This window comes from Primulina eburnea, chromosome 4 (assembly GCF_022965805.1).
Source record: "Primulina eburnea isolate SZY01 chromosome 4, ASM2296580v1, whole genome shotgun sequence".
NCBI lineage: Eukaryota > Viridiplantae > Streptophyta > Magnoliopsida > Lamiales > Gesneriaceae > Primulina > Primulina eburnea.
The window spans coordinates 42946623-42962188 of record NC_133104.1 but is presented as its reverse complement, the minus strand read 5'-3'; the positions used below and the strand labels follow the sequence as shown (position 1 = coordinate 42962188).

Genomic DNA, 15566 nt, shown 5'->3' with positions numbered 1-15566 from the left:
CAATTAATTACTCTACTAAGGTTGAGGTCGGATTTTTGGTTTTTCTCCAGACATAAAGTAACATAAAAGAGCTTGAGATGTTTGGTTAGTTAAACCTCGTTGTATCAAACTAAAAAAATAAATAATTTAAAGTGTGTCTTGTCTTGTTTTGTCTAGTCAGTTACATCGCTATTTCAGTCCAAAAATTTCAATTGGGTTTGTGATTTGTAAAACCCTGTGTTGAATTCAAATGCAAGAACATTCTCAAGATTCAATTGGGTAATATTTCATTGATAGTCGATTTGTCATTTGCACCAAAATAGAGTTAAGAACTAAGAAGAAGGAGATGGTGGTGATCTGAAAACACAGACAAAGACGAAGGGATGGCTGATTATATATACTATATATTCACCAAGTTAGGCATCATAAGTTGTCGAGCAATACCCATGTTATATGTCTTGCTTAAATATGTGCATAAAAGGTAATTGTTTTTAAATATCAAAGTCAAATATATTGCATTACTAACTAAATAAAGGTTATTTTTAAATACTTTAAGCCAATGCAGTGACAATATTTCTTGGCTGCAGTTGGTTCAAACCTTGGATTTCAAGTATCTGAGTTAGTCGCAAACACTGAAAATTAAAGTTCAACATGACAGATATTGGATTAGACATTCAAATATGAAACATGTAGTTATTCGAGAATTACAAGTGTTTTTTCAACATGGACTCATTGATACCTAACCAGAAAATATAGAAGGTTTAAGGCATCATGATGCAGGGAGTCACATAAACAAAATAAAATACATCATTTCCACCATTACAATACTTATGGAGAAAGAAGGCAGGCATGTTGGACGTATGTATCCAAATATGAAACTGAAAGACATTAACGTTAATCAATAAGAGCTTCATAGAAATAGGCTCAAAAAATTATAATCATGTATGATCACCTCCACGCCACGCATTTATCAGCATCTTCTATAAATAAAATTACCCGAAACAGATCCCCGTTTTAGATTTTTTCTGTTGTACTGAATTTTAGAAGATACAACGTTGGACAACAAACTAAAAACTCTTACTTTCAATATAGTTAATGGAATATCAGACTTGAAGTTTAGTTTGAATCTTTAAAATTGTGTTAATATTTCGTTATTCAATTCAATACGCAAATAACTTTAATTCAAGACGTCGAATCATGTTCCTTACGCTGCTGCCTACACAAAAACTTCCCCTTCGAGAACATTGTTTCTTCATGAGTACAAACTTTACTAGATTGGATGGTAGGCAGAGCCTGCTACTACATGCCAGTGGGAACAATCTAAATTCATTTCCCACCACCGCCAGATAATATATTCTTCTGAATAAAACAAGATAAGGGGGCAGGATCTTTTTAAATATTGTCAAAAATGAAATAAATATTCGACTATTTGACAGTCAATGAAATCTAAAAATGGGATCCAAATTTCATGTAGTTTATAAATGATTTTATTACTATAAACAAACCAAAATACACATCAGTCATTCATTACTCGCAAGTTTCTTCAAGCCTACTGATAATGGAGAGGAAACTGTGTTATTATTACAGATAAAGAAGTTAAGAGTCAGAATCTCGTTATTCTTCTATATTTACACCAAAACACCACAACATCATGCTATGCAAAATTTAAACATGTTTGGTTTAACTCTTTTCCCCTTCACTTAATCCATATCATGACAGAGATTGGACTAAGAAGCTGTGGCCAGTGGAGGCCAATGAGATCCTTCTTCGAAAAACTTGGATGATGCGCTACTTATCCCCAATCCATATTCGCTTTTCGAACCTTCCTCTTCATCATCATCATCATCCGCATCCCACAAAAATCGAGCATATGACGCTAGAACATAGCTGCAGTTGACAATAATATTTACATGGTGTAAGTAAATATGCAGCAAAACATGAACCTTCCATGGCTCAATCATTTAAGAAGTTTACAAACCATAGTTTGCCTAGTCCTTGTTATTTTTTAAACAGGGGATTAAAAGCCAGTATGAGTAACTCGTGCTCAAGTGGCTCACAACATTATTTCATGATCTAGGTAATAAAACCAAGATACCCAAATTTAAGGAAAACATATTCCGCAGAGATGAAAGTTGGGACTCAAATGCTCCGTCCAGAAAATTTGAGGAATGCCAGAACGACGAAAGTGGTGTCAACCAATCAATTCACTCATTAGAGATGTATATCCACCTCAATTTCATCATGCTTTCGGCAACACTTAACGCTTTTTGTATTTATTGAGCATATATGTTATATTGACTGGAGAATTTGGAGTACCATTGAAAAACTAATAATAAACACATCAGCAAAACAAACTTATCATTCAAGATAAGAATGTCGAATTTTCAATGTAAACAAAGAAAAGAGTAAACCAAACTTATTAGTCAAGATAATAATCTACAATCTTGGAGTAGCCATAGAGAAAAGTATCTAATCAAGAAAATAAGAATGGATAACTTCAAGCTTACCAATCATTGGGGTCTGTTTTAACAGCTTGATCAAAATAAGTCTCGGCTCTTTCAGCATCATTTTGCGTTTGCCATATTAAATCAGCATAGAGTGACAACACACTGGCATCATTTGGGTTGGCCAAAATCGCCCTTCCGCAATACTCCTCTGCTTTAGTAAAGTCTCCCTTAACCTTTAACACAATAAAAACTAAAATCAAACCTAGAGTAAAGAAATATACATCAACTTGATGAATTAAGCATCTGTTTGCTGATTTTCCTGAAGGTTCAGAATCAGCTAGCCGACACTGACCCCAGATATAAAACAAGAACAAGATTTTGTGCATTCATGCGGGGGGCTTTCATTTCAGAAAAGTTTCACAAAAGCAACTATAAACAAGCTATGAAACAAAAGTATTTGAACTAAATCATAAAACATTTTGCATAAGGCTCTCTTGATAAGTACTACTGGTAAAACCTAAGAAAACAATAACAAGACAAAAAAATTCCCCTCGCGCGAACAAGCGAAAAAATCCAACTCCAATAATATCATAAAAGGCAGGGAGAAATGCTTGTCGAATGATAGAACTTTCAAATTTCATATCTGCACACTCTATGTTGCGTAAGCTATGAGGATGGGTGCAATTAAACTCGATAATTAATCACTGTAAAAACGAAATCTTTAAGATGACAAGATAAAGTGATAACCTCCTTCAAGAATTTAGCATAATTTGCCAGTAAAAGAGCATTCCCAGGATTGGCTTTAATCGTCATCTCATAATACGCATCTGTGCTATCATGCCCATTCCAGTTCCCTGAATCCTGCGAACCAGATCCATCATAAGATCCTCTCCCACCTCCGCAACTCTTGCCGCCGCCGCCGCCAACCAACGGCATCAGCGGCATCCTCTCCCTTTCCGCTATAGCATAACAACCCTCGGTTGCCATCGACTCACCCAATCCAGAGCTCGACAGCAAAATGGACCCCATATTCTGCGGTTCTTTCCTCTCCGTGACCTTCGGTAGCATCAAGCTCTTCTTCGGCTTCAACGGGTCTTTGAGATCCGATTCTAATGCAGCCCGCGTCGGAGTGCATCTTCCCGGGCTGTCTTCGCAATGAAGCGACGTCATAAAGCAGACCGATCGGGTACGCGTCAATTGGGGCAGAGTATTAGATTCCGAGGACGACCCCGATGCTGAATTGGGTAGCCATGAATTCAAGAGTGGTGAGGAAGAGCTTCTCAGTAACATTCTCTTTATGTGATTAGTTTCTTATTCACTAACAGTAAGGCAGGATTCTCCAGTAGATATATAGATATTGCCAGAAGAAGGCAGTGCTCCGCCGCGCTTGAGGAGGGGAGGAGGTGGTTGGGGTCAGGTTTTAAAGCCGCCTTTGAAGAAGAAGTGGCCGAATGGTGGCCGTCGGATTGGAATCAGATGAAAATGGAGATATGCATGGACAGAGATTTTTATTTGTCGATTGATTATTATGGACTGCATTAATTGATTGCCTCATGATTTATGCATATCACAACAAATGTCTTTTTTATATATAAAAAAATCATTCATTAAATTAATAGATTCACTAAACCAACCAATTGTTCATTTTTAAAGTAATTTGTCTTTTTGTTAATTTAAAAAATATAGACATAAATAAAAGGCTTTATTTCAAAATTATAACATAATTGTCTAATTGTCCTAGCTTGCCATGTTGCCATACCTCATCGCCAAAAATTTCAAATACATTATACATCAAACAATTTTATATGTTTATAAAAATATATCCAATCGTCAAAAAAAAAAAAATACAATGAATTACTACTCAAAATAATATCTAAAACGCTAATGAAAAATGTTCGAATCAGTGATGTAACTGAACACTTGATCAATGGTCAGTTCGATTATTTATGCTTAACACTTTCTTAATAAGGTCTCTCACACAAAATTTAGCGTTATAAATAAAGTCTCAGCAACTGTGAGTTTCACAATCTTAAAAAAAAATTATATATATATATATATATATATATATATATATATATATATATATATATATAATACGGACGAACAGAAATATTACATAGAGTCGGGAAAAAAAACCAAATTAATTTGGAAGAAAGTAAGAATGCATCCATAAAACATGCACCACAATAACAAAGCAGAGAATTAATATATATTTTATCTGTGATTCAGACTGTTTCTCAAGAAAATAAAAATGACAGATTAGAAAGAAAGAGAAGACAACGATTCCACAATGATATTTCATAAAATGGGACTCCACCAATAAAGATTCCCGTGTTATTTCTGGAGGAAAATCAGACTACTCAACACCATATCATTGCCATTTGATCAAGATTTTTGTAGCCTGAAAAAGACAAGCAGCCCACCCTAATTCATTGCAACACAAATGTTATTTTCAAGATTGCATATATTTCATTACTTGAAGTAAATTTATCCATATTCAATGTATACCTGTCTTTCATAGCATGGCATGAATCACTAAAATCCTTGTTCAACCAAGGAAATACCCAGTTGCCTGAAAAGAGAAATAGTCTACTTTGTAAGAATGTTTGACATCTTATCTGCAAAGACATGATATTAAACTCATGCTATCCTAACTCGTATTAGCATGTATATATATATACACATACATACATACTAAATGTAAAAGCTTACTGAACTATATCCTAATCACGATCATTCGTTTGTTCTGCCATTAATTCCTCCCATTCCATGCAGAAGACCAGAAGAAAAAAACATCCAGAACATCATAGCAACAAAGATTCGGAATGCATCCTGAAATCTTCTGAAATTGCGGTAAAACCTGGTCAAAGTGCGAGAGATCAGATCGTTGAAAAGTACAACATAGCAATAAAAGAGAATCCTGGTTATAAGATAATCAGATGACACCGGATAGGTGGAAAAAAAAGTGTCATGCAAGTTACGAAATGGTGGCTATAATAGTGAAAACATCAGTTGCTCATCACGATCTTGTTTTTTAATAAAGAATATGTCAATATTACGTGTAAACAGCGGGATATGTTGATGTAAACAGTGGAAATTGGACAGTTGAGGACACCAATTGGAAGCAATATGGTTGTTATAGAGTGATCATAAGTTGAGATTGAAGTCGGTGGCTAGCAACACATGCAATAAGAATGGAAGGGAGAGATTCATATTTATTGTTCAGATTTGGCAAGTATATACCATGGACTGTTGTATTTGGTTGATACAAGATGAGCTTTTAATCTTATGGGTAACGTCATAGTAGCACGATAGTTACTGCAGTTATAACCATGTGCGAGTGTGATTTTTTTTCTAAATGAAGTATTTGGATTTTTCGTATATGTTAATTGCCTACATACTTTTGGTCTAGGCAATCCACTAAGTTTGATCAACAGACTGAATGCAAATGCTTGGCAGGATACCTGAGAAATCAAATGATCTGGTCATGAAAAGCGAGCTTTGGTTGGAAGCCCCTCGTGGTTCAAAGTCAATTGTAAAGCGAATAGAAAGATCCAGCATAATTTGCTACAACCATGTAGTTTTCCTCTCTTAACGATCGTGGTTAGGAGTTTTCAAAAAGGAAAAAAAAAATCTTGGTTAGGAATACCTCGATTAATCAATTTATAAGCCGGTGAAAAAAAAAACATGAAAGATCATATGGCTACTCAACCTATCCAACGCGTAAGTTCAAGCCGAATTCCCACTAGTTGAAGTGATCGACCAAGCTACAAAGCTCATATCATTAAATCGTGAATAAAAACCAAAAACAAAATAGATCCAGGAAAAGGGCTCCCGGAATAATATAGTAGAATAATCAAAAGGATACCCGAGGCTGGGAATGAATCGATGAATGTTAATCTGAAGGTGGCCGCGATGTGGCGGCAGTCTAGATGTTGTCACGTGGCAGCGGCGGCCCTACCAGAAATTGGATCTGAACGGCAACGGAGTAAATCAACGTTGGAAATGACAAGGTTATATGGTTCCTAGTGGTGGCGGGATTATAGTATCGAACCTTCTTTGGAATACTAATATTCATTCACCAGAATAGAATATAATTTTTTTGAAAAATATATAAACTTTGATTATATATATATATATAGAATTTATATGAATAACTAATTATTATATAAAAAGTCATATGTTGACTAAAATTTAAGACATAGATTGACTGATCTTGTCTTACTTTCATATTTTTTTAAACAAATCACATCTTTCAATATAATATAATCGTTAATTCAAATGTTGATTTTTTTACTAATAAATAATATGTTAATTACAATATTTATATAGATAATCCAATGTGTTTTAAATTAGATTTTAGAGCAAGCCCTGCACTTATGAGAATCAACTCAGTATATTGGATTATAACATGAAATTAAAAAAAAAAAAAAAAAAAAACTAAACATTGGAAATGCCACCTGCGCAGAAAGATTAAATATAAACATTGATTTGCTTCGGTTTCTTAAGAAATTTGCTTTGGTGGATTCTTGTTTATAGTGTGGAAGTGAAGTAGATTTTTTCAGCTTAAGAATGGGGATTTTCAACATTCGTATTCGAATAGATTATGTTGCGGCAATCTCTGGTTTGTGGATATTCATACCGGAGCTTCGAAATTTGCAAGTTTTGCTCAAATACATTTAGTGCTCGAAATTACTCCAAGAAAATTATGTAGTGCCTAACGTCGGTTGATTCTGATAACATGTGGCGGAAACCACCTTCATGCTGTATTTGTTGTGTTGTTTGGTGATACTTTTAGGCTCCAAATCCAAAAGCAGAGCTGTCTCTTAGAGGAGAGAATCTTAAAAAGTCATCAACTGTGGTGCAATTGCTTACGTACGTAGCCGATACAAGACTCGAAGTTATTTCGAAATTAAAGCGCAAGTTGTAATCCTTCACATGATGGAAAACACCGAAGGAAGCGACCAAAAGCCGGAGTGGTTTTTCTAGATCATGGCAGAGGGAACGAAAACGAAAGGGCAAGTCTAATGTGGGTTTTCTCAAAAACAGAAGATCTTCTACCGCAGCCACCGGTGGCAATTGAAAAGGTAACCCCACAATCTCAGGAGCATTTGTCATGATTTGTCAACTCAGGTCATATGGGGAGATGCTCAAGAAAGACTGCCTAAGGCTCTAGCTTTTTCCCTTAATATGTACTTCTGAATCTTACCAGTTGAATTTCTTGGTAGATCGCCGAAAACAACGGTCCTCGGTGCCATATAATGAGGCAAATGGTCCCTGCAAAAGTTCATTATATCTTGAGGATCAACGTCAAATCCATCTTTTAACTTCACAAATGCACAGGGAGTCTGCCCCCAGTGGTTATCAGGTCTTGCTACAACAGCTGCTTCAAGAACTGCTGAATGCCGGTACAAGACTGTTTCGACTTCAATCGAGCTTATATTTTCCCCGCCCGAGATTACTATATCTTTTGACCTGTCCTTCACTTCTATGTACCCATCTTCATGTTTTACACCAAGATCGCCACTTCTAAACCATCCACCCGCAAAGGCTTCTTGGGTGGCTTTAAGGTCTTTTAGGTATCCGCTCATTACCGTGTTCCCCCGAAACATAATTTCACCCATTGTTGCGCCGTCTTTTGGAACACTCTTCATGGTAGTGGGATCTTTCACATCAACTTCCTCCAAGCCAAAATGCTCCATTCCTTGCCTTGCTTTAAACCTGAACCGCTCCTCCTGAGGCAAAGAATCCCATTCGGGTTTCCATATGCATGACGTACCAGGCCCATAAACTTCCGTAAGCCCATACAAGTGTGAAACCCGAAAACCCAGCTCTTCTATCTTGGAAAGGATTGAAGGTGGTGGCGGTGCACCACCGGTCGATATGTTGACTTTGTGAGGAAGTTGCTTTTGATCGCTTGAATTAATAATCATGTTTAATACTGTGGGTGCTCCACTCATATGTGTAACATGATGAAGCACGATGCTGTTAAAAATTTCCTTAGGCTCAACTTGCCTAAGGCAGATGTTGGTGCCACCCAAAGCTGCTAGCCCCCAAATAAGGCACCACCCGTTACAATGAAACATCGGCACTGTCCAAAGATAGACGGGCATAGACCCCATCCCGTGCATAGACGCCGTGGCAAGTGCGTTTATATACGCGCCCCGATGGTTATAAACCACCCCTTTTGGTCTAGACGTCGTGCCGGAGGTGTAGTTAATACTGATAGGGTCCCACTCAGTTTCGGGTCGTCTGGCGACAAATTCACCATCTCCGCTAGCCAAGAACGAGTCGTACTCATGGATATCGGGAATATCACACGAGGGAGATGGATTGTTATGTTCGGGGATGAGCACTAGAATTGGTGGTTTGGTTTTGTATTCTGAAGCGAGAATATGGAATGCTTGCTGAGCGATATGAAGTAATTGGTGGTCGACAAAGATAATCTTGGCTTCTGAATGGTGCAGCAGGATCGAAATCATATTGGAATCGTGCCGAGTGTTCAATGTGCAGAGAATTGCTCCGGCCATTGGCGCTGCAAAATGCAATTCTTGCATTGCTGGTACGTTAGGGGCCAGGGTTGCTACCTGTTCTAAGAGCACAGCATTGAGAATCCAAGATTTTAGTGTTTAGAGATTATCGAGAAAATAAAGCGTTGCAGAGACAGAAAATCAGCTAAGCAAAACCATTTTCCCTCTCAGCGTTTGACACACAACAGCGTACGCAGGTGCGGATCCAGGATTATAAGTTTGGGGGCTGACTCACCCCAACCCACGCATACAAAAATAGGAAAATAATTATTATATGTTTACATATAAATTTCAATAATAAGAATACAATAATTAAAAAAATAAACAGAATATTTAAAAGTAATATAACAGACAACGCCTAAGAAAAATGGAACACGGATCACATGTATAAATTTTGAAAGTCTTTAACCATTAGACTAATTATAGATACTTCATATTTTTTATAGGTCAAATTATATATATACTAAATAATAAAATATATATTATATAGTAATAATTTTTTTTAAAAAAATTGGGGGGGCTATGTCCCCTCCTGGTCATATGGTGAATCCGCCACTGAGCGTACGTTAGTAATCAATATTCTCAAGTGGTGATAGATAGAGATGTAAACGAACCAGACTGTTAGTCAGCTATTCGAAGCTCGATTCGATAAAAGTTCGTTTGAGCTCGTTTAATGAGGCTCGTTAAGATAAACAAATCAAACTCAAGCTTTAAAGTATTCGGCTCGTTAGCTCGTGAACATGTTCGTTGTTAAGTTCAATGAGTAATCTTTTAGATGAAAAATAATAGTTTTGATATTTGATTTATCGATTTTACATATTATTTATGAAATATATAGAAAAATCTATTAATTTTATTTACTTTAATAAATTTACAAATTTTAATAAGAATAATATATTTTTTTTAAATATATAATTTATTTTTTAATTAATTTAATGAAAATTTAAATGTATAATTCATATTTATTAAGCTTGTTTAGGTTCGATAAATGTTTGAATAAGCTCGTGAGCCATGAATATATTCGTTAACTAAAGCTCGAGATCGGCTCGACTCGATTACATGCCTAGTGATAAATAGTCATGCATGCGTCGATAAGTAAATAAAAGAGTACATTAATTAATTATCCATTTGGTTTATCAGTATTTGATTTAATTTTATAAAAATTACAAAAAAAATTAATAAATGCGAAAAACTAATATCATATCATAGATAAATTTTGTGAGATTGAGTCATGACTTGAACTTATGAAAAAATTTATTTTTACGTTAAAATTATTAAATTTTATATAAATATATATCAAATTGTTACGTAGAATCTTCTTTAAAAATATTTATTAATAAATCATTATATTATCTCCTTCAAACAAATAATTTTAAATGGTTATATTATTTTATATATTATTTATAATCTTTTTCATGGATTTTTTTTATAGGATATCTATAGATAATATAACAAAAAAGTTAGAAAGATAAACAGCCAAGTTAATTACCACGTCGAATCCAGAAATCCCTAGCTGGGCCATCGCAGAGGCAAGCTTCACACACCTCAGATGAGTCTCTTCCCAACTGCATTTGTAGATTCCGTACACAACCGAAGTTCTATCTCCATAAACCCTCGCAGCTCTCTCCAGAAAGCTAATCGGCGTTAACGGCACGTAATTCGCCGGACACCTCACCAAACCCTCGAATTTCTTCCGCGACAGATCTTCGAGATTTACAGTCAATTCACAGAGTTGGCGAGAATTATTACCCCAACAGTACTGCATTTTGCTTGATACGGCACTGAAGATCCGACGAGCTATCAGGTGTGAGGTACGCCGCCGGAGAAATAAATTCATTTTATTGAAAAACAAGATTTTGAAGAATAATTGATTGGTAAATTAGCATCAAAGATTCCTTTGAGAGATACTCGGTGTTTGGATACGGTTGCCGATGAGTGGCCACTGTGCATACTTTATCATAAATGATTTGACATTTTGGTTGAATAGTGATTCAAACGAGGGTTTTATTCTCGCCGAGTGTGTTAATTAGCAATATTTTTTTTTTACGCTAAAACTTGTTACTTTGTTACGAAGTAATAAGATAGTTCATTACAAGTAGAAAGAAAAATTCTCATGCCCTCAAACAAAAGAGGATTTCTTTTGTTTGAGAAGAAATAGCAAAAAAAACAAAAAAAACAAAGTTGTGTGTAATAATATTCTCTGATCGACGAACATGACTCAGATTGATTTTATGTTGTTCATCCAAGAACCTCTTGATATCAAATGTAATTGCGCTTGTATAACTAAAATCTTCAGCTGGGTTGACGACTGTTTGCATCCTAGAAGAGAATTAGTTGTTAATTAACAATATTAATTAGTTCTTAAATGTTATATTAACAATAATATTTTTTTTCAGTTTTTTAAAAATTTTGTACTATTGGATTATAAAAAAATATTTAAATTATCAGGCACGAAAAATATTTTACTATCAACAAGAATTGCAGAGCAATGTTTTCTAAACTTTGATCTTTTTAGCATATATTTCAGAAAAAAATTTAATTAGTAATCAATTTATCGAAATAAACAAACCAGATTATTTACCTTAAGTTAGTACGGTACATTATCATGAGTAATTCGAATTAATTTTCCCCACTAAAAATATTAGATGAATGTAAAATTGTTGTATTAATCAAATAATATAACTTTTGATTAGTACTATATAATATAAGAAGATGATATGATTAATTTTCCAAGTATAATTGTTAAGTAGTTAGTATGTGAAAAGAATTACTATATGTTTTGAAAATAAAATAAACTGTATATAAGAAATATCATAATGTATATGCATTATGTTTCGTTTGAACTCACAATATTTAATATTTACTGACATAAAAGAAGTAACAAACCGAGAATAAACAATGCATAAAAATGCTAATATAAGATTTATTTTGTACACGATTAAGCAAATATATCACCCAAAGTAAAAAAAAATTGGAAATAATTTATTTTTGGTGGATACAAATAAAATAAATATGAAACCAGAATTGAACGAGACACAAAACAAAACAAGACAATAAAATATTTAAATTTAACAGAAGCAAAATATTGAGTAGAATTTTCGAAATTCCATAAACTGGATTCACCTCGAATCAATCGGGTAAAACATGTCGTACACCTTCCCACGTCACATCCCACCTCCCGCCGCCGGCGAACCCCTCACATCACGCGCTTGACGGGCTTCAAAGGTTGGCGGCGCGTCTTCTCGTTTTTCCCAAATGCACCGCAAAACCCACAAGCTGAAACCTTCGGCGACGGCGGCTCGACCGCCGGGGACACTCTCCCCGTCCTGAACCCCCTTCCTTCGCCGTTGGATCTGCTTCTCTCGATCTTCAGTCCAGGAACTCGCGCCGAATCCTCGGAGGCGGCGACTGGAGTAGAGGAGTCAGCATCATTCTTCAATTCATGCCCTTCATGCTGATTTTCCTTGCTGTTGTTTTCCTGTTTAGGCTGTGCGAGCTGATTCAACTCACCAGAGACAATTTTGTCGTCCCACACCAATCCCGAGGAGCCTTGCCTCCTAAATGACACCTCCGATCTCTGCAAACCAGCCATCAACTTCAGATAATCGGATTTAACAGCTTCGCTATCTCCTCTCTTCGATTTCGTACGTGGTTCCTAACTTCCCCCCTTCTGAGTGTCCTTTCGCCTGTTCGGTTCTCGGGGGGTTCTCCAGATATTTTCCCAAAGGCTGCGAAGTTATTCTATTTTTTCAATATTTATATATAGTGTAGATGTTGTCTTACTCACATAAGACATGGATATCGATGAAGTGTCACTTATTATTATATATGATCAAACATATAAAAATTATATATGTGAGTGTCAATAATCGATATAGTTATGATAAATATACAATATATAAATTATACATGTGAATATCACATTATCGATGTTTAGACGATCCCAACATTTTTTTAAATAAAACACGATAAATATAATCAAACGGAGTGAAATACAATTACATCAAAAATTAAACAAAGCGTGGGAGAGATCCTTCCTCTACCCAAGACATTAATAACATGATTAGCTGATATTCCTTGCTTAAACGAGCTAGAATGTGGCATTTATGTGTAGATTTGGAAATTTGAAAAACAATAAAATGAAGTAGAAGAATTGAATTTTCTTTTAAAAAACAAAATTTTCAAACTAAAGAATATCATAGTCGATCGACTTCTTGATTTGTATGTAGATATGCAGGTATCTCTTACACATTCATGTCTGATACAGTCATTTTGTTAAACAAAGTTTAATTTCTATATGATTTAGTTGAGAAGATAAGATTGAGAATCTGAGGCAATGGGGGGAGAAGAATATCACGGGTAGCCAATAAGGACAGAGTCATAATTGTGTTTTGTTACGTAATAATTTAATTATTTGGCATATTGTCTGAACCATGACAAAATGTTCATTGATTTTCTAATTCGTCCCATGCTAGTTGGATCTTTTCTGTAATTTTGAGGTTCTGGTTATCATAAGATATACACAATTTACACAAAATGTTTACTATATGATCAAAAAATAAAACTATAATTTCTATTTCATATATTTATTTTTATTTTATATGTTCAATCTCATATATGTATTTTTATTTAATTTTTGATAATTTTAAGTTTGGTATTTTTAAGGCACATATAAATGACTGAAACGCTTAAAATCAATGATACGAAAATAAAATTGAACTTTCAATGACATCTAATATAAAGTCAGAATTTTGTATGCATTTCTTTCGTTATTTTTCTCACGATAACATTAATAAATATTAATAAATTACATGACTAAATCTCAAAATAGATCAACATACAAAATTAAAATTGTAATTTTTCTCACGATATATTTTCATAACTTGCATCCAGAATATTGTTTCATTTTATGAATTTTGTATGCATTTCTTTCATTATTTTTGTAATTTTATTACATAACACACAAGATTGTCATGAGATAAGTGGCGATAATTATAAATACTTGATCCAAAGGCAGTCGGGCGAATATTCTTAACCCTCTTTGAATTTTGGGCTCTTACTTTCGCCAGCGGATCCACCTTCCAAACAAAATAGCTGGGTCATGTTGATAATCTATTAGATAGAGTTGTCAAAATGGGTCACACTTCGATGACCCATTCTGCTACGATAAAAACTTGTGTGAGACGGTTTCACGGGTCGTATTCGTGAGACGGATATCTTATTTGGGTTATCCATGAAAAAGTATTAATTTTTATACTAAGAGTATTACTTTTTATTATGAATATGAGTAGGGTTGACACGTCTCACAAATTAAGATCCGTGAGACGGTTTCACATGAGACCCACTCTTCTGCTATATAGTACTATTCATATATATAGTTTTGACAAACTTTGGTGGCCATTGGTCACTAGTTAGGATCAACTTTTTTAAAATTGGATCGGACCGACTGGTTCAATCGAAAATCGATCACGAGTCCGATCTTGACAATATCCAAAACCTACTTTACTGTTCAAGAATCGATCAGACTGATATTAAATCGATTTATATATATATATATTATATATATATATATATATATATATATATATATATATATATATAATTTGGATTTTGAATTTTATTAAAAATGTTATTTTAATATTAATAGAATTTATTTGATTTTTTTAGATTTATATATTTATTATTAATATACATATTTAAAATGTTTAAATACGTTACTTACTATATTATATTATTATTTTATACAAATAAAATTGTTTCGATTCGATCGATGGAATAAGCTGTCGGGATAAAAGAACAATAATGTGGGCGTGAGTCGTTGGGCCTCATCCACTTCCTATTAGACATCAACTACGGATGTCGTGTCATAGTTGAGCCCACTTATTAGTATTTATTTATTCCTTCGAAACATAGTACTTTCTTAATATATTTTATGATTTAATAAAGTTTTACAAAAACTAAAATTTGAACTAAAAAAAATGTTTAAAAAAACACGAGCATCCGTTAGCCAAGTCAGAAAATGGGTCAAGGGGAGGTAATTCATCTCACATTTGTTTTGCACTGGTACCCGTTCAAGTTCTCGTCAAAACATGAACCATATTTTTTTTGTTTTGCAGCATGGATGGCATTCACAGAAAGAATGAAGAACGTATACAGTTGCTGGAGTGAGTCCAAATATATCTCTTCCTTGGTTTGAAAGTGTGCATACAGAACGTTGTTCCTAATCATTGGTACGTTGTTTGGTATGGAAGGACCAGCGAAAATGGACGCTGCAGATAAGTAGATAAGAATCGAAAGATATTCACAATATTAGTTGATCTTTCTTTTAGTTTTGGCTAATCTTCCTTCTCCCTCTCTTCTATAATATGATCGTCATTATGATCTTTCTTTTAGTTTAATTTTGGCTAATCTTCCTTCTCCTTCTCTTCTATAATATGATCGTCGTTGGTCTTTCGGTCATTGTATAGTGAGACAGATGCCTCAATGCACACTTTCTATATTTAAATTTATCAGGAGCAATATCAACTGCCTAGACCGACCTGCTAGTTTAATTCCACGTTTTTCAAAAATGTTATATATGGAACTTGGTTATTTTGTTCATTGAATGAAG

General features: G+C 34.4%; 3 protein-coding genes across 4 annotated transcripts; all 3 read right to left on the bottom strand.

The window, feature by feature from the left end:
* Positions 1-1427: 1427 nt before the first annotated feature.
* Positions 1428-3957, bottom strand: LOC140829239 (uncharacterized). Its single transcript, XM_073192298.1, has 3 exons — positions 3174-3957; positions 2487-2659; positions 1428-1866 (listed from the first exon to the last, which is right to left on the bottom strand). Exons 1-3 carry the CDS (start codon positions 3714-3716, stop codon positions 1707-1709), a joined length of 876 nt encoding a protein of 291 aa, XP_073048399.1. The 5' UTR covers positions 3717-3957; the 3' UTR covers positions 1428-1706.
* Positions 3958-7018: 3061 nt separating this feature from the next.
* On the bottom strand, positions 7019-10982 carry LOC140829238 (butanoate--CoA ligase AAE1-like). Of its 2 annotated transcripts, none has more exons than XM_073192297.1 (2): positions 10446-10982; positions 7019-9018 (listed from the first exon to the last, which is right to left on the bottom strand). In XM_073192297.1, the coding sequence occupies exons 1-2, from the start codon at positions 10525-10527 to the stop codon at positions 7577-7579; spliced, it is 1524 nt and encodes a 507-aa protein (XP_073048398.1). In that variant the 5' UTR covers positions 10528-10982; the 3' UTR covers positions 7019-7576. The 2 variants fall into 2 exon arrangements, with proteins under 2 accessions (XP_073048398.1, XP_073048397.1); XM_073192296.1 differs by having other exon boundaries at positions 7019-9013; positions 10446-10979.
* Positions 10983-11838: 856 nt separating this feature from the next.
* Positions 11839-12694, bottom strand: LOC140829949 (MAPK kinase substrate protein At1g80180-like). Its single transcript, XM_073193230.1, has one exon. It carries the CDS (start codon positions 12546-12548, stop codon positions 12153-12155), a length of 396 nt encoding a protein of 131 aa, XP_073049331.1. The 5' UTR covers positions 12549-12694; the 3' UTR covers positions 11839-12152.
* Between the last annotated feature and the right edge of the window lie 2872 nt (positions 12695-15566).

What these genes read in the sequence shown, in the direction of transcription:
- LOC140829239 (XM_073192298.1), bottom strand. Translation starts at nt 3,716, where the DNA reads ATGTTACTGAGAAGCTCTTCCTCACCACTCTTGAATTCATGGCTACCC. An exon ending in ATGCTAAATTCTTGAAGGAG is followed by an intron (nt 2,660 to 3,173) that starts GTTATCACTTTA and finishes ATTGTGTTAAAG; the next exon opens with GTTAAGGGAGACTTTACTAA. An exon ending in AAAACAGACCCCAATGATTG is followed by an intron (nt 1,867 to 2,486) that starts GTAAGCTTGAAG and finishes TGTCAACTGCAG; the next exon opens with CTATGTTCTAGCGTCATATG.
- LOC140829238 (XM_073192296.1), bottom strand. Translation starts at nt 10,793, where the DNA reads ATGAATTTATTTCTCCGGCGGCGTACCTCACACCTGATAGCTCGTCGG. An exon ending in GGATTTCTGGATTCGACGTG is followed by an intron (nt 9,014 to 10,445) that starts GTAATTAACTTG and finishes CTCTTAGAACAG; the next exon opens with GTAGCAACCCTGGCCCCTAA.
- LOC140829949 (XM_073193230.1), bottom strand. Translation starts at nt 12,548, where the DNA reads ATGGCTGGTTTGCAGAGATCGGAGGTGTCATTTAGGAGGCAAGGCTCC.